This window comes from Typopeltis vanoorti, chromosome 26 (assembly GCF_054136105.1).
Source record: "Typopeltis vanoorti isolate ZY-2024b chromosome 26, IOZ_Tvanoo_1.0, whole genome shotgun sequence".
In the NCBI taxonomy this organism is placed as follows: Eukaryota; Metazoa; Arthropoda; class Arachnida; order Uropygi; family Thelyphonidae; genus Typopeltis; species Typopeltis vanoorti.
This window is the reverse complement of record NC_143574.1, coordinates 7,491,205-7,507,678: the sequence shown is the minus strand read 5'-3', so window position 1 is coordinate 7,507,678 and position 16,474 is coordinate 7,491,205. Positions and strand designations below refer to the sequence as shown.

At 34.8% G+C, this 16,474-nt stretch overlaps 1 protein-coding gene across 3 annotated transcripts in view; it reads left to right on the top strand.

Moving 5' to 3' along the window:
- Nucleotides 1-16,474, top strand: part of LOC150092298 (phytanoyl-CoA dioxygenase domain-containing protein 1-like) — a 138,530-nt gene that overhangs the window by 50,274 nt on the left and 71,782 nt on the right. For all 3 annotated transcript variants that reach the window (XM_090414894.1, XM_090414892.1, XM_090414893.1), the window contains one exon: nucleotides 5,898-5,953. In XM_090414894.1, the coding sequence (XP_090271020.1) occupies nucleotides 5,898-5,953 (56 nt within the window). The remainder of the gene's footprint in view (nucleotides 1-5,897; nucleotides 5,954-16,474) is intronic.

Sequence of the window (16,474 nt, the reverse complement as noted above, 5' to 3'; positions counted from 1 at the left end):
TTTAAAAAAACTAGCGATGGCTATATTATCAATTTTCTCCTCTACATATGCTTGTGAGTTATTATTTTTTTAATGAATTTTATAAAAGACAGTTTAAGAATTAGAATGACTGATGAATCTAGTTCCGCATGGTATTACTAAAAGTGACAAAATATGAACCTGATATATTTGGCATCTAATGTACAACAGCAAAAATCTCATTAATAAATTAATATATTGATAAAGTAATAAATTCATAATAGGTTAATATTGATTTGTATACGACAATGTGTATGTCAAATTATGTGTTCATTATTATGAAATTCTATATTAATTTTTAAACTTATCTCAATAAAATTCTGCAATTAATTTTGTATTAATTAATGTTAATTAATGTTAATTAATTAATTAGTGTTGTATTAATTAGTTGCTGACGTTTCCGACACTTCATCAACTTGATTTGTAAATTATTGGCACGTGCTGACACGATTTTGGCACGCAGACATAAAAAGGTTCGTCACCACTGATCTAGATGATGTCTTTGAGACATTACAAGACATCCAAGTTTGCAACTTGATTTCTTCTCAAAAAGCTCTTCCTTCAAACACAATTCACTTAGCACAGCCATTTGCTTTTTATCCTGTTAAGTGCTAGAACATGACTTCTTTATGCATGATTCAAAAATTTGAATGTGTAACCACTTTTCTGCTTAAAATCATCGGTTATACATATTGCCACACCTGATTTGTTTGAATTTGTGGTTGTAATCTTCAGAAATAGTGTTCATCCTTAGGTTTTGGACACCAGTGTATCATTATCAACAATAATATAGTCAATAAGACTACTTTTTTTTCTGTGTCATCTCTCCATGTGAATTTTATTATTATTATTATTATTCAGGCCTCCATGGAGTCAAAAGACTCATCGTGGGAGGGTCCTTCCTAAGGACTCATCGAGGGGAGGTCCCCCCTAAGAAACACAAAGTCTATCATACCACTCCTTAAACTCATTGACCATTCTCGCTCTCACCACTCCATCAGGCAATGCATTCCACGGTTCAACCACCCTCCATGCAAAGAAACCACTCCTCACCCTCTTGCTCACAGTTTCCTTTCGTAACTTCCAGGGATGGCTTCTTGTCATCACTCCTTCCTGTTGTTCAACCAAGCGAAAGAACTCCCCTTATGCTCATCGTTATATTGGAACATGGTCTTGGTAATGTCTAGTCAATGTCCAGAATAAAAATTCAGTAGCTACTTATTGTTATTATTTGTTTTGCTCAATTCTTCAAATTTTCCCAAAACATTTTATGTCTGGATGAATGTTATGCAGAAGTTTTATTTTTCCTACTCTGCTTTTAAATCACCAGCATGCATCATATCAGCCTAATCTACAAGTAAACTTTTGTACAAAAACTTTTTTTTTTCCAAAATACCTAATGTTGAGATAGCGTGCTCAGCTAGATCAAATTGCTCAGGTTCATGGCACTGGATATAAATTTATGTTCCTCCTGACAGCAGATGGCTGCAGACCTAGCTTTTGCACAAAAGCAGATCCCTTGTAAAATGATTATACAAAGAGAGCTGCAGGGCCTTTCTACATTGCCCCAGTTTAAACAGATTGGATGGCCTTCAGTTATTCTTTTTATGGGAAATATTATTGTATCAATCTTCTGTAAATTCCTAATTATTGTCTTATTATATATATATATATATGTGTGTGTGTGTGTGTGTGTATATAAAGTTTTTCATTATTATTATTTTTTAAAAATTTAATTAGGAATTTGTTGACCATTTGCTGTGTATGAATAATTATAATAAGTAAAATATAAAAAATAATAGGTGTATAATTTTGTCATCTGCATTATTGTTCTGCTGTTAACATTACTAAAAATTCCATAGATATTAAAACAAAAATTATACATATATTAAATTTATTTCATGTAAGTTTTAGTTTCCATATTTAATTTCTACAAAACATGACAGCTCATGTGCCTATTTTGAAACAATAGTCTCAAAATGATCATTGCTCACATTTTAAATAAAGCAAGGAAGCCATATTTGTTTATATTTGGAAAATGTTGTAATGGTAGATTCCAGAAACAGGACAGAAGCAGATACAAACTTGAAAGACTCATCTTAAGATCTTCATTGAAACAAAACAAAACAAAAAAAAATCTCATCACTGTGCCTATAAAGGATGCCACTTAGTACTTCGGGATCATCTCTTTTTACACTCAGTCTGTTCTGTGTTTTGTTTGCTTTCCTGCTGATGCATGCATGCATGCATGGGTAGAGTTTCTATCTTTGTGCCTATGAAGATTCCACCTTGATGATCAAGGCGGAATGTTGATCAAATAATGTAATACATCAACAAAGTTAAGTTAAACTTGCCAAGAAATTATATATTTTTAATCCTTTATTCAAGTGTAAGCAAACAAAGGTTGCAATTGAAGTATCTTTGTTACTTGTAGATAGTGATTGATGACTTCACATCAATTGCTTTAGTATCCCATAATGCAAAGCACACTTCCTTTTAGACATGCATAATAGCCATGCTGTTCAATATAGGAAGGTCAATAACATTATGCACATCCAAAAGAAAATGTACTTTGTACAGAGTAGCCATAAAATAACTTTCCCTCTTTGGAGGCATCTGTAGCTAAAACCAATAAACGGAATGAGACCAAATTTTATATTGAGACTTTTAAAGGCATGGGGAGATGATTTCTGTGAAAAAAAGATTTAGTACCAAAAGTCACTGATAGGGGAAAATTTGCTGCTGGCAGAGCCGAAAACAAGCAGATAATTAAATTAAAGGCAGATAAAATGGAATAATAACATTTTGCCGGTGTAAGCAACAGCCACGTCACTCATTCCCGCTGGATATGTGGCGTATTACAATGATAATATGGATAGAAGTGAAGCATTTTCCGTAAGATTTTCCAGACTGTACCATAAGCCATATCAAGTTTGCAAGCTATGGCATGAGCGCTTGGACCAGTACTGGTCCCTGTGTCGTCGAGCACCGCAGTAGCAATGTCTTACTGTCTCTTCTTGCACTGCTTTCTGTCCTCTGCCAGGTTTAACTCCTAGTGATCCAATTTCTTCAAACTTCTTAATCATAGCTCTCAGTGTTACAGCTAACATAGGACTTGTACGCAGGTTATGAAGCATTCTAAATTCCCGAAGGGCCGCTACGGCATTGCACTGTAGGCAAGGTAGGACGCATATTGAGCACAATTCGCCAGTCATTCGAATAACTGCCTGAATGTTCCCAATCCCTTTTTAAGTGGGATTGGTGGCGCTGTTGTCACGTACACACAGTAAAATTTGCATAATCCTTTTTACCTGCGTTTACTGCAAATATTCGACTACTTTTGGCTCTGCCAGCGCCAAAATTTCCCCTATCAGCGACTTTTGGTACTAAATCTTCTTTTCGCTGAAATCATCTCCCCATGCCTTTGAAAGTCTCAATATAAAATTTGGTCTCATTCCGTGTATTAGTTTTAGCTACAGATTCCTCCAAAGAGGAAAAGTTATTTTAGAGCCACCCTGTATTATGGGAGACTAAAATAATTCATGTGAAGTCATCAGCCTATGTATGCAAGTAGAATAGTTGTGTGCAAACTGCTTTGTTTGCTTAAACTTGGATAAATAACTGAACAAGAATATAATTTCTAGGCAAGTATAATTTACTTTATAACTAAGTGGGAAAACTTTCTGTGTGTAAATGAAGTTCGCTTCTATGTAACCTTGTATTCTGGATAATGATTTTAAGTTAGATGACTGATACATATAATCAAAAATTGAGATTGTTGAGAGCTAATAAGTGAATTTTTTTTTCAAAATTAAAGGCATAAATTACCATAAAAACCCAGTATGAATATTGAACATCTATACCCTTAAGCACATAATCCAGTTTCTGTAATTTGTGTTGGTTTATTTCTTATAAATAATTTGTTACAAACATTTGAAAAAGAAAAAAAAATCATAAACTGTTCATTTTTGGTCTAAGCTGTTAAAACTGAGAACTTTTATTGTTAAAAGGCCATAAGATTTAATGATTACAAATACAAAGAGCCAACAAGTTTCACTAGCCACTGTCTAGCATTTTCAAGGCTATACTGGTGTGAAAACAAATGTATCAAGTTACATGAAAACATACACTTTAGTAACTGTTAGGCCATTAAATTTTATAATTTGTGTTTGATGGCGTGCATGCATTCGAATGCTTCAGTCAGAATCTGGTACATGACCACGTGTTGTGTAGTTTTTCGCATATTGTAATTCTGTTGAGCTGAGAGAATTGATGAGATATTTCCATATGTCTTTAAGAATAGCACCTTGGTTTCTATTTAAATTATTGCCTGTGCGTAGCACCACTGCTGCTTCTTTGAAAGTTCTGTGTCTGTAGTCATTCTCGATGTAAGGCATAGAACTGTTTTTCCAATCTATAACGTGATTTGATGTTGTGAAATGATGAGCTAAACCAGATGTGATGATTCTATTGTGATTGACATCCCCCACATGTTCCTTCTGTCTTATTTAAAACTTCTAGAGGTCTGTCCAATGTAAGAAAGGCCACACATGCATGGAATTTCATATACTCCAGGAAATTTGAAGAAAGGTACCTCATCTTTAGGAGATCTTAAGACTTGCCTAATCGTGGTAGTTGGTTTGAAAACCACTCTGATGTTATGAGCTTTTAACATTCTCGCCAATTTTGTGGAAACTGAATTAATATATGGAATGACAGCTGTGGACACATATTTGGACTCCGTTCCACATTGTTGGGGGTTGTCTTTAAAAAGCAATTTGTTTAAAATGTTAGAAGGGTATCCATTCAGAGATAGAGTGTTAGCTATTTGTGACAGTTCTCTCTGTACATCTCCTTCTTTCGAAATAGACCTTAAGGCTCTATTACGGAGCATATGGATGATGCTGTGTTTTTGTGATCTATGATGGTTAGACGAATAATGTAGATATCTACCTGTATCTGTGGGTTTCTTTTAAATGAACAGTTTTTTCTTCAAAGTAAATAACATAGTATACAAACAATCGGAAGGTCTAGCCCCTCTCACCACCATGCACAGACCTATTTATGGAAAAACTTGAAAAGGATATCTTTTCCACCATTTCACCTAAACCGTCGATTTAGTGGAGATATGTCGATGACGTGTTCATCATCTGGAAGGATACCATGGAAAACCTCATGTTTCTTAATAAAATAACTCACTACATAATAAGATCAAATTCACTATGGAACTGGAAAAGAACAAAGAACTACCCTTCCTTGACATACTAGTGAGGTGAGAAGATAACAATGTCCAACTGTCCATTTACAAGAAACCCACAGATAGAGGTAGATATCTACATTATTCGTCTAACCATCAAACAATAGAATCATCACATCTGGTTTAGCTCATCATTTCACAACATCAAATCACGTTATAGATTGGAAAAACAGTTCTATGCCTTACATCGAGAATGACTACAGACACAGAACTTTCAAAGAAGCAGCAGTGGTGCTACACACAGGCAATAATTTAAATAGAAATCAAGGTGCTATTCTTAAAGACATGGAAATATCTCATCAATTCTCTCAGCTCAACAGAACTACAATATGCGAAAAACTACACAACACGTGGTCATGTACCAGATTCTGACTGAAGCATTCGAACGCATGCACACCATAAAACACAAATTATAAAATTTAATGGCCTAACAGTTACTAAAGTGTATGTTTTCATGTAACTTGATACATTTGTTTTCACACCAGTATAGCCTTGAAAATGCTAGAGAGTGGCTAGTGAAACTTGCTGGCTCTTTGTATTTGTAATCATTAAATCTTATGGTCTTTTAACAATAAATGTTCTCAAAAAAATCATATTTTTCTTCTTATTCCTTTGTATATAGCACTTCACTGGTACAGCTTGCCATTTAAAGTGATAACATTTAGTTTAAAAGTTAAGGTGAGTTATTTTTAAAATTGATTTATACATTAATCCATATTAAACGAATTCCTAAGAAAGGTAACAAATATTTTTTATCAGGTTACTGACCAATGCTAGCATTTACATTTTTTTCCCCTAAAAGTTATAAAAAAATCCATTAAAAGTTAATTTTTATGCTACCCTGGAACCGTTAAACATTTGCCAATATGGATTTCACTGTTGCCAATCAACATTGAATCTTTCCTGCTTGTTTACCCATAGGAAAAATATCATGGGAAAAAAAATTTAGAGAAACTCCAGTGATTATGTTTGATATTTCTAAGGCATATGATTAAGTTTGATACTTATTAGTAAATTGCCATCTTAAGATCTGACCTCTGCAACTGGATTACCAGCTTTTTCTCTAGTGATGGTAGAATGGTAGATTGATTGTTATCTTCATACTCTGCAATTAATGCTAAGGTACCATAGGGCTATACTCTTTTACCTACTCTATTAATGACATCTTTCAGTTGACTATAAATCCAGTCCACAGTTTTATACTTCATGTTGGAGGCTTAATGGATTTTTTACAACACTCAAAAAGAATTAAAATAGAATTTAATACTTCCTATATTTCGTCCTAGTCACTAGGACATCTACGGGGATTACAAAAACAGTTAATGTAACATACACAAATAATAAACAATACTGAGCCCAACCACGTGGGTGACACTAAAGTCCTAGCTAGTTGGAGCGCCCTCTAAGGGCAGTAGTAGGTGGCCTGGAATGTAAGGTGGGATCTCTGGTGATGAGTGTTTCCCAAATCTTCGGAAGCTTAATACAACCATATTTATTCAGATTTGGTTGGTTTTTGAGAGCTGCTGCTGCCTCAAAAACCAACCAAATCTGAATAAATACGGTTGTATTAAGCTTCCGAAGATTTGGGAAACACTCATCACCAGAGATCCCACCTTACATTCCAGGCCACCTAGCCCTTAGAGGGCGCTCCAACTAGCTAGGACTTTAGTGTCACCCACGTGGTTGGGCTCAGTATTGTTTATTATTTGTGTATGTTACATTAACTGTTTTTGTAATCCCCGTAGATGTCCTAGTGTCTAGGACGAAATATAGGAAGTATTAAATTCTATTTTAATTCTTTTTGAGTGTTGTAAAAAATCCATTAAGCCTCCAACATGATGTCCTCACAGCACTTAAGCCTCTACACACAGTTTTATACTGATGACAGTACATTCCATTCCTTTTTCTCATATGACAAACCTTCTATTACACAAATTGTCATAACTTCTATAGAGTCTTCTCCTATAACCCTAAATTAAATTCTTATCTCAAAAACCAATTTTTTCAATGGGGGTTCTGACATTTGTTTAACTTTGAGGTTTCCCAAACTCAATTTTGCCTTTTTTTTATCAAAAAAAAAATTCTTTAAACACAAACTATATTTGCAGATTTTACTCATAGATTTATTATTATTATTATTATTATTAACATCTGACCTCCATGGAGTCAGAGACTCATCGTGGGAGGTACACACTATCACACACAAAGCTTATCCAACCATGCCTGATTCAATATGTCTGCATTCATAACTCACTCAGGCAATTCATTCCGCTCACCAACCACTCTGTATGTAAAAAACCTTCTCCTCACATCTTCCTTATACAGTTTCCAGGTACAGCCTCTTGGTCTACCCCTTCTCTCTCTCTCTCATTCTATGAAAAATCCCTTCCATGTCAACCTGATAACAACTTATGAAAAACTTATGTCTCAATCATATCCTCCTCCTCCTATTCACAAGACTCTGCAATTTACATTCTCTCAATCTATCTTCATACTTCATATTCTAAAGACCACTGACCACATTTGTGAATCTTCTCTGGACCTTCTCTAACATATCCTGATCACCATGAAAACCCAGTGACCAAATCTGTGCACAATAATCCATATGAGGCCTGATCAAGGTCTTATACAATGCATCATAACCTCTTTATTTCTCATTTCAGGGTCCTCTGCATCATTGCCATTATCCAATGTGATATCTTCACAACTTGTGCAATGTGGCCCCTGAATTTCAGGTTCCTGTCCATCACTACCACTCCCAGATCTCTCATCTCCTCTACTTCCTTTAAAGTTTCCCCACCAAGTGTATACTTTGCATCCCATTGTTGCTTACCAAATCTCAGAACCTTACACTTTGCAACATTGAACTGACAGTTCCACTTATCTGCCCATTCATGCAATCTATTCAATCTGTTATAGTCCTGTAAGGCTATAACATCTGCTTGATCCTGCATTGCTCTCCCCAATTTTGCATCATCTACAAACAGCTGCATATCATCAGTTAAACCCATCCCAATATCATTAATATACAAACTGAACAACAATGGTCCCAAAACCGACCACCTCCAGCACACCACTTATCTACTATTATATACAACTTTCTGATATCTATCTGACAGGCAGTCATTCAACTCAGAAATCTGTTATCCAATCCAATTCATTTCAGTTTAATTTACAGCTTGTCATGTGACAGTTGATCAAAAGCTTTTGCAAAATCTCAGCACACCACTGTATATGCATCTCCCATTTATTTATTCATTTTTTTATCATTCATCATTCATATATAACAGAACTGGACATAAGTCGAGGGATGACTGTATATATATATATGTAAATAAGTTTTTTTTTTTTTTTTTTTTTACCTTGGGAATAATGTATATTAGGGTTACCAAGTAATTTTATAAACTTGATTATTTTACTCTTAATCCCAAATAAGCAAACAGTTAAGTTTGCACCTGAAACGTAGTTCAAGTCTAAAGGTGGTATTTTACAATGAGTTGCCCTGGTGTTGTACCACCTTTAGACTTGAACTACGTTTCAGGTGCAAACTTAACTGTTTGCTTACTTGGGATTAGGAGTAAAATAACAAAGTTTATAAAATTACTTGGTAACCCTAATATATATATATTTTGATGAAAATGTCTAATGTGCTTTGTTTATTCCTCTTCTTCTTTTCATCATAAATTTGTTCTAGCAAGCAAATGCATCATGTACTTTCGTTTCTATTATTAAGTAGCGTTCAACATTGGGGTCCATGTCTTCAGCCATTTTGAGAACATCACTGACTGCAAAGAACATTTCTGCAAGACCCTTCACTGTAAATTATTTAACTACCTCTTCTTCCTGTTTCTCTTTTCCCTCTTCTCATTTTTCCTTTTCTGCAACAGTTGTTCCTCCAGTTCGACAAATTCAAAGAATTTGTCGAACTGGAGGAAAGACAAAGAGTTGGGGGAACTTTCTATGAGTTGAATTATGTCATCGTTATTCACTTCAAGATTCAGATTGTTTGCTAGGCCCACTATTCCAAACTTCCAAAATCATGCACAAACCTTTTTCCATATGCCACTCATATATTGAGAGGTCACTTTGTCCCAAGCCACAGCAGTATTTTTAATAGCATGATACATATTGAATGTTTTCCAGAATTACACGAGAGTCTGGTCATTTCCTTCATTAGCAGAAATGGCTTGTGAAAAAGTTCTCCATAGATAATAAGCCTTAAACACTTCAAGAACTCCTTGATCCATCGGTTGGATCAATGAAGTAGTGTTTCGAGGGATAAATATGACCTTGAACTTGGTGAAGATCACTGCTATAAGACAGATGACCTGGAGCATTATCTAGAATTAATAAAATTTTAAATTCTACATTTTCTTTCACACAGTAGCTTTTTATTTCACTTGCATATAACAGTTGATTAAGGCATCCTCAAACAATTTTTGAGTCATCCATGACTACTTATTGTTTCGATAATAAACTGGGAGTATGCTTCCTAATGTTTTAGAAGATTCGTGGATTCTCAGTGCCATATCACAAATGGTTTCAGTTTATATTCAGCCATATTACCCATAACAGAATCTAATATAGGCATTAAGAGCTTTGAAACTGGTATAGATTTCAGCTTTTTGTAGATGAATGTCCGCTTGGGCATTTTTTTCTGAAATAAGGACGTCTTGTCCATATTAAATATGTGCTGTGGCAAATAATTTTCCTCTGTAATAATTTTATCCAATTTTTCCACAAACTCCTTGGCAGCCTTCTCAGCACTTGCAGATTCCCATACATTTTCACATTATGCAGCACAAAACGCTGCTTGAATCTCATGAACCAACTGGAAGAAGCATTGAATTTGTAGTCATAATCGGGTTCTGCTTTCTCTTTCAACATGTTGAAGAGACTTAGTGCCTTAGTGGTTATGGTCACAGTACTAAGGGGTATGCGCTTTTGGTTCAGGTCCTCTATCCATGATGCAAGTAGCTTTTCCATATCACTGATAGGATCTTGTCGTTGCTTCGTCATCATCGATTTAATGGAAGCAGCTCCTTTCACAGCCTCTACGGTTTTATCTTTATTTTTTAAATGGTCGTCACTGTAAAATGAGACCATCTGAAGTCATGTATGATCACATTGATGGGCTTACCAGCTTCATGTTGCTTTGTAACTTGCAACTTCATATCAAGATCTATTTCTAGCCTCTTTTTCTGTGATTCTTCATTAGGTTTTTCGATTGTGCATGTAGGGCCATGTTGCACAAAACATCGTGAAATATTTATAGATAAATACACAAATAACCCATTTCTCAAACACAAAATCAACAGAGGAACTGTTAAAGACACTTGCTGACTGCTGAGGGAGGTTGCCACTGAAAGTGATGTTGCCACTGTGCATGCTTTACCTTACGCTTGCTTGCATCTTGTTCGAAAGTATAGCTGAAAATGTTATTTATTCCCTTATGGGATCATGGACGTATCTTCAAAAGGATGTAACTCGAATGGACATAAATTGAGGGATGACTGTATACATATATATATATATATATATATATATATATATATAATAGTTTTAATGAAAATGATACTAGTTTCAGCCTTTTACAGCCTTCTTCAGGTATCCACTAAAGGTAGAATACAGTAATAAAAATTGAAGTTACAAAAAACTGAGAATTACAGGCAAAAAATGCAATACATAATTGACACAAAAACATTGTATTTTTCAAGTTGTTCTATCTAACATGCTATTGTTTGTTGCATGCGAGCTTGCAAGTTCTCGTGAACATATTGAACAACTGCAGCATGGCTATCAGGGATGTTGTAACTCAAATTGGATTCAGGATTTAGGAGGATTTCCTTGGACTCCACGATTTTCCTTTCAAACTCATCACAGCAATGGAAAATGTTTTCGGATTTATCCCAGCAAACTGAGTGACTCTGTAGATCATCATGAGGATTGTTTAAGAAAAGAACATGACTGGATACGGCAGATGCATGTGATCTTTTATAGGAGATGTCTCTCTTATGCTCCTCAATACGAAGTTCAACAGATTTGTTAGTCTGTCCAAAATAAGGAATATTACAATCGCACCATTACTTGTAAACACCTGGATATTTCAGGTTGTGATGAATAGGCCTCAGGTGGCTTATAAGAGAACGGACTTTAGGGAGTGTAGTGAAAAACGTCCTGATATTGTATTTTTTAAGGACTTTATCTAATTTATTGGAGACTGAACTAATGTAAGGTATTGAGATGCTACCTTTAAAATCAGTTATTTCCATAGTACACTGCCTAGGAGAATCCAGAAGAAATTTCCTAATCGTTTTTTCAGAATATCCATTTTGTTTAAAGATAAGAGAAAGGTGATTAATTTCTTTTTTGAGCTCATCTGGTTCATTGAAGTTTTTTGTAACTTCAATTTTTATTACTGTGTTCTACCTTTAGTGGATACCTGAAGAAGGCTGTAAAAGGCTGAAACTAGTTGTATCATTTTCATTAAAACTTCATATTTTATCTAGGTTTAAGTCATTAAATATTTATTCTTTAAAATGTACAATTACAACCGAGTAGAAGCTCAGGAATACACACATATATATATATTAAGGTTACCAAGTAATTTTATAAACTTGGTTATTTTATTTTGAGGAGACCTCAAAAAAGGTTGAAACCGGCCTGGGTAGTGACCCTACCCATAATGTATTGCAGTATACATCTCTTAGTGAGATGTGCTTTACATTATGGAAAATACAAAGAATAGTGATCAGAGCTTTACCCACCTTTACAATGAGTTGCCCTGGTGTTGCACCAGCTTTAGACTTGAACTACATTCAGGTGCAAACTTAACTGTTTGCTTACTTGGGATTAGGAGTAAAATAACCAAGTTTATAAAATTACTTGGTAACCCTAATATACATTACCCAAGGTAAAAAATCTTATATATATATATATATATATATATATATATATATATATATATATATATATATAAATAATAAATTTATTATCATAAGAAGGAGAACTTCTGCGTGTTTCACTATTTGCTGTTTACTAACAAACAGCTTTATCAGAATGATAAGCATAGAGAATATGCAAAAAATCTGAATAATTATAACAGCAGTTATTTTGAAATGCATAACATTAACATTAATGTAGATTAGTCTTGAACATAATTTGACACACGAAACGTGAAATATTCATTATTGCATAAAGTCTTTAGATGGCTATTGGCATAATTGACATCTGCTAGGTTACAAAGGCATATTTGTAACCTAGTTATTCTTCCAAATGTTATGAAGAATGAGGCATTGGTTCCTGTTTAAGTTGCTATGTGATTGTGTCATCTCTGAAGATTCCTTAAAATGTCCTTGAAAAATTAAATATTATTCTTACAACTTGAAAAAGAAAGCAACCAAAAAACAAAATATTTTTCATTAAAAATAAAAATATGAAAAATAATTATTTCTACATCCACTTCATCAACATTTGTGGCTTAAACACAAACATAGATGATATATATCAATGCTTACAGACATCCATACCTGACCATTCCTATTTATGACTGAACCTCAAATACCATCTATCAGCCACTCTGCATCTTGCCTGTCTAAAACACATTTTGTATGATTGCTTCTGCAATACAGGTGATTTGTCTTGTTTCTACGTTTCAGTGTTCCATGCCAGATAATACCAAATGTAAAATCCTTTGTTTTTTTTACCTTTTCTTAAGGTTTCCTTGCCCCATTCTGGTAATCATCTGTCTTTGCTATGTCCATATTCTGAAAATCACACTGACCTCTTACACTTCTTATCTCGAAAGCCCAGTTGTCTGCAGTGAAACTTCCCAAATAATAAAGTGATCTTTAGATGCTTTGCTGTATCTGATGCAAATCACCCATCTACCAAGTAGGACATCAGATAATCATCTTCACCTTCTAACACCCTTGATGTTTTCTTAATTAGCTGTTGTGCTAGGTATATTCTAACTCAGACCATAATCTGGCACAAGTTTCCTCTTGCACATAATGTCAATCCCTCACTTTTTCTCAATCTCATGTCCCTTAGTATTACAGTGGTATCAAGTGATGACATCTGAGAATTACACACTTCCTTACTTCCTTTCCATGGGCAAACTCTGATTCTGCTCTTGATCAAAATGCTTTCTGTGTGAGAGAGTTACTGAAATGATTCTCATGGGAATGAAGACTTTCATTCCCCCACACTAATTCAAAATTTACACACTATCCATTGTTCAAATATGTGGAAAAACAGTCCAAGAGGAAAAAGCCTGCCTACTACATTGTCTTGAGACAAGAAATCTACATCTGCCTTTGGAAGGATCAAATTCAGGAAACTTGCTTCCTGTACAAATGGCAGTTATGCTATCTGGTCCTTAGCAAAGGTCACTAGATGCAGCATTTGTTCATCTTTATGTCTCCCCCCCCCCTCTCTTTTTCATCCACAAAGCATTATTGTAACATCTAAAGACAAAGATGTCCTAATGGCATCATTTTTCTCTTTCAACTCTGCATGGGTAACCTAAACATATCACCTCTTACCATACTAGAAGCAAAGTATCATGTGCTTTCTATGACTTTTTTTTTTTTTTTTATCCAGAAAGGCATCAGAAGAATTGTAAATAATCTAGATATGGTTTTTTGAAAAGGTTTTTTGGTCCTGCTAGTATATCCCTAATTATATTCAAACTTTGTGCTCCATACTCATCCTGTATTGTCTTTACACTCTTTTATACTCAGCTTTATATTCACCCATTCTAAAAAAAAAAAAAGGGAATTAAAAGTCCTTTATCAAACCACCAACCCTTTGTCCTTCTCACTCCTCTCAAACAGAGAAAGTTACATCAGCAGTCAACTTCTTCACCACTTGGAAGCCTACCAGTTAATCAATGATATTAGTATGATTTTGCCATTTGAGATCTACAGTAAATCTCCTGGCCTGCATTACTCACCTCCAGACATATGCCATAGAAACATTTGTACAGACCTGTACTATTGCTCTTGACATTTCCATTGCATTTGATTGGATCAGATCTCAAGGCCCATTCAGCAAATTGATATCCTTTGGCCTATCTACCATCCACTCTCTGTCATCTAGTTTTTTTCTCTGGTCAGTCACTGCATATAATGGTAGATGGCTTCCTCATTTCAGACTTCTTCATGTCCCCAGGCCCTGTTCTATCATCCACTCTCTTTCTTGTATACATAAATGACTTCTCACCAACCCCATTCATAGTTTTACTATGGATGGGGTTGGTGAGAAGTCAGTCATTTTGACTGACATTTACCTCTAGGCACATGCCAAAGGTGATCCTGTACAAATCGCAGTTATGCCATCTGATCCATAGCAAATGTCATTGGGTGTAGCTTGTTCATCATTACTCCCCCCCCCCATCTCATCAGCATAGCATTATTATAATAACATCTAGGCAGATTACCACCAGTGATCTGAAATATTTCATATTTCACTGATGCACATTTATGCCACTTCCTGGAATAAATACATCAATTAATAGCCTCCTCAGTCTGAAAAATTTGGCATCCTTTTCTATTTAAAATACTACTTTTCACTCATCGGATTACTAATCCTACAAATCCCAAATGTGCCAACTTTAGAATATTGTTCTCATGTATGGAATAGTACATCAAAAATCTACTCATCCTCTGGTTAATCACTCAAATCACCACACTCTCACACTTTTTTCCTCTTTACTCATTCTTTCCTGCTACTGCTGTTCTTTGAAACAGCTTCTCCTTGTATGCAGTTTTTTTAACTTGGTCTAATTCATTGTACAAGTTTCTTCTCAACTGTCTTTTCATCCATAGTGCTAAAAATTGTTCCAACAAGTGCTGAGAAGTGGTTTCATAACCAAAAGGTTCAAAACTTTTTTTGGTCTCAAGTTTTTAAATCTGTAGTAAATTATGTTTTTATTAATATTAATGTGATAGAATGGATCCACTATTAAGCAATGGTTTACATTGTGAAACTAGCCTTTAATTAAGTTCTACTTGAGAAAAGTCTCCCCCCCTTTTTTATTGTGATGTATGTTTATCCATATACTTAACACTATGGCAGAATGAATTTTGCTTTTTGCAGTGTGAGCTTTGCTCTGCTCATATGCAGTGAATTTCATTTTAGCCAGTATTCAGAGCAGACTGGATATAACTGATTCTCATCTGATGAGAAGAATTGATCCGCATTGGACCTACTCCCTATTTGGGAGGATGACAACATCTTGTGCCACCAGGTGCTGCTGGCTCTGAATTTTAATTATGGGAGTGATGATAGACGAGGATTTGAAGTTTAGAGGTTACATTGCAAAACTGTGAGGACAACACAGCAAGTTAATGCAGTGATGAGGAGGATACTGATATGTAGAAGGAAAGAGATTATAATTCCATTGCACAGGAACTCTTTCTTGTACAATGAAAGGGGGGGGGACTTTTCTCAAATAGAACTTAATTGAAGGCTAGTTTAGCGATGTAAACCACTGCTTAATAGTGGATCCATTCTATCACATTAAAAAAGGTTTCCACTAGAGGGCCGTAAGTTGTGTAGTGTCAGAAAGAGCTCCAGAAAGATTAGTGCTATTTTGAATAATAATTGGCAGTGTTTCATAAATTTTTATGAAAAATGGAAATGAAATGAAAGCAGGAGAAACTGAGGGAGTGAAAGAATGCGAGGATGTAGAAGTGTAAGGTACAGAAAAAGTTACAAAAAACTAAAATGAAATGAAAACAGGAGAAACTGAGGGAGTAAAAGAATGCAAAGATGTAGAAGCGAAAGTTACGGAAAAAGTTGTGAAAAACGGAAATGAATTGAAAGCAAGAGAAACTGAGAGAGTAAAAGAATGTAAAGATGTAGAAGCAAAAGTTACAAAAAACTGAAAGGAAATGAAAGATGAAGAAACTGAAGGAGTGAAAGAATGAAAAGAACAAGTGAAAGTTAGTGATAAGGGAGTGAAAAAAGTATGAATGAGGAAAAGGAAATAAAGTGCGGCTGAACAAGAGGTAGCAAGATAGAGTGTGAAATTGTCAGAATGCAAGATTTAATGAAACAGTTATTGGAAATGAAAAATGAAATTGAAGGATATATGGAGTGATATTAGATGTCTAGTGAAAACTAATGAAAGTGTGAAAGAGAACAGAATGAAAGAAAAAAGAGTAAAAGAAGTGATGAGTGATTCCAGGATAG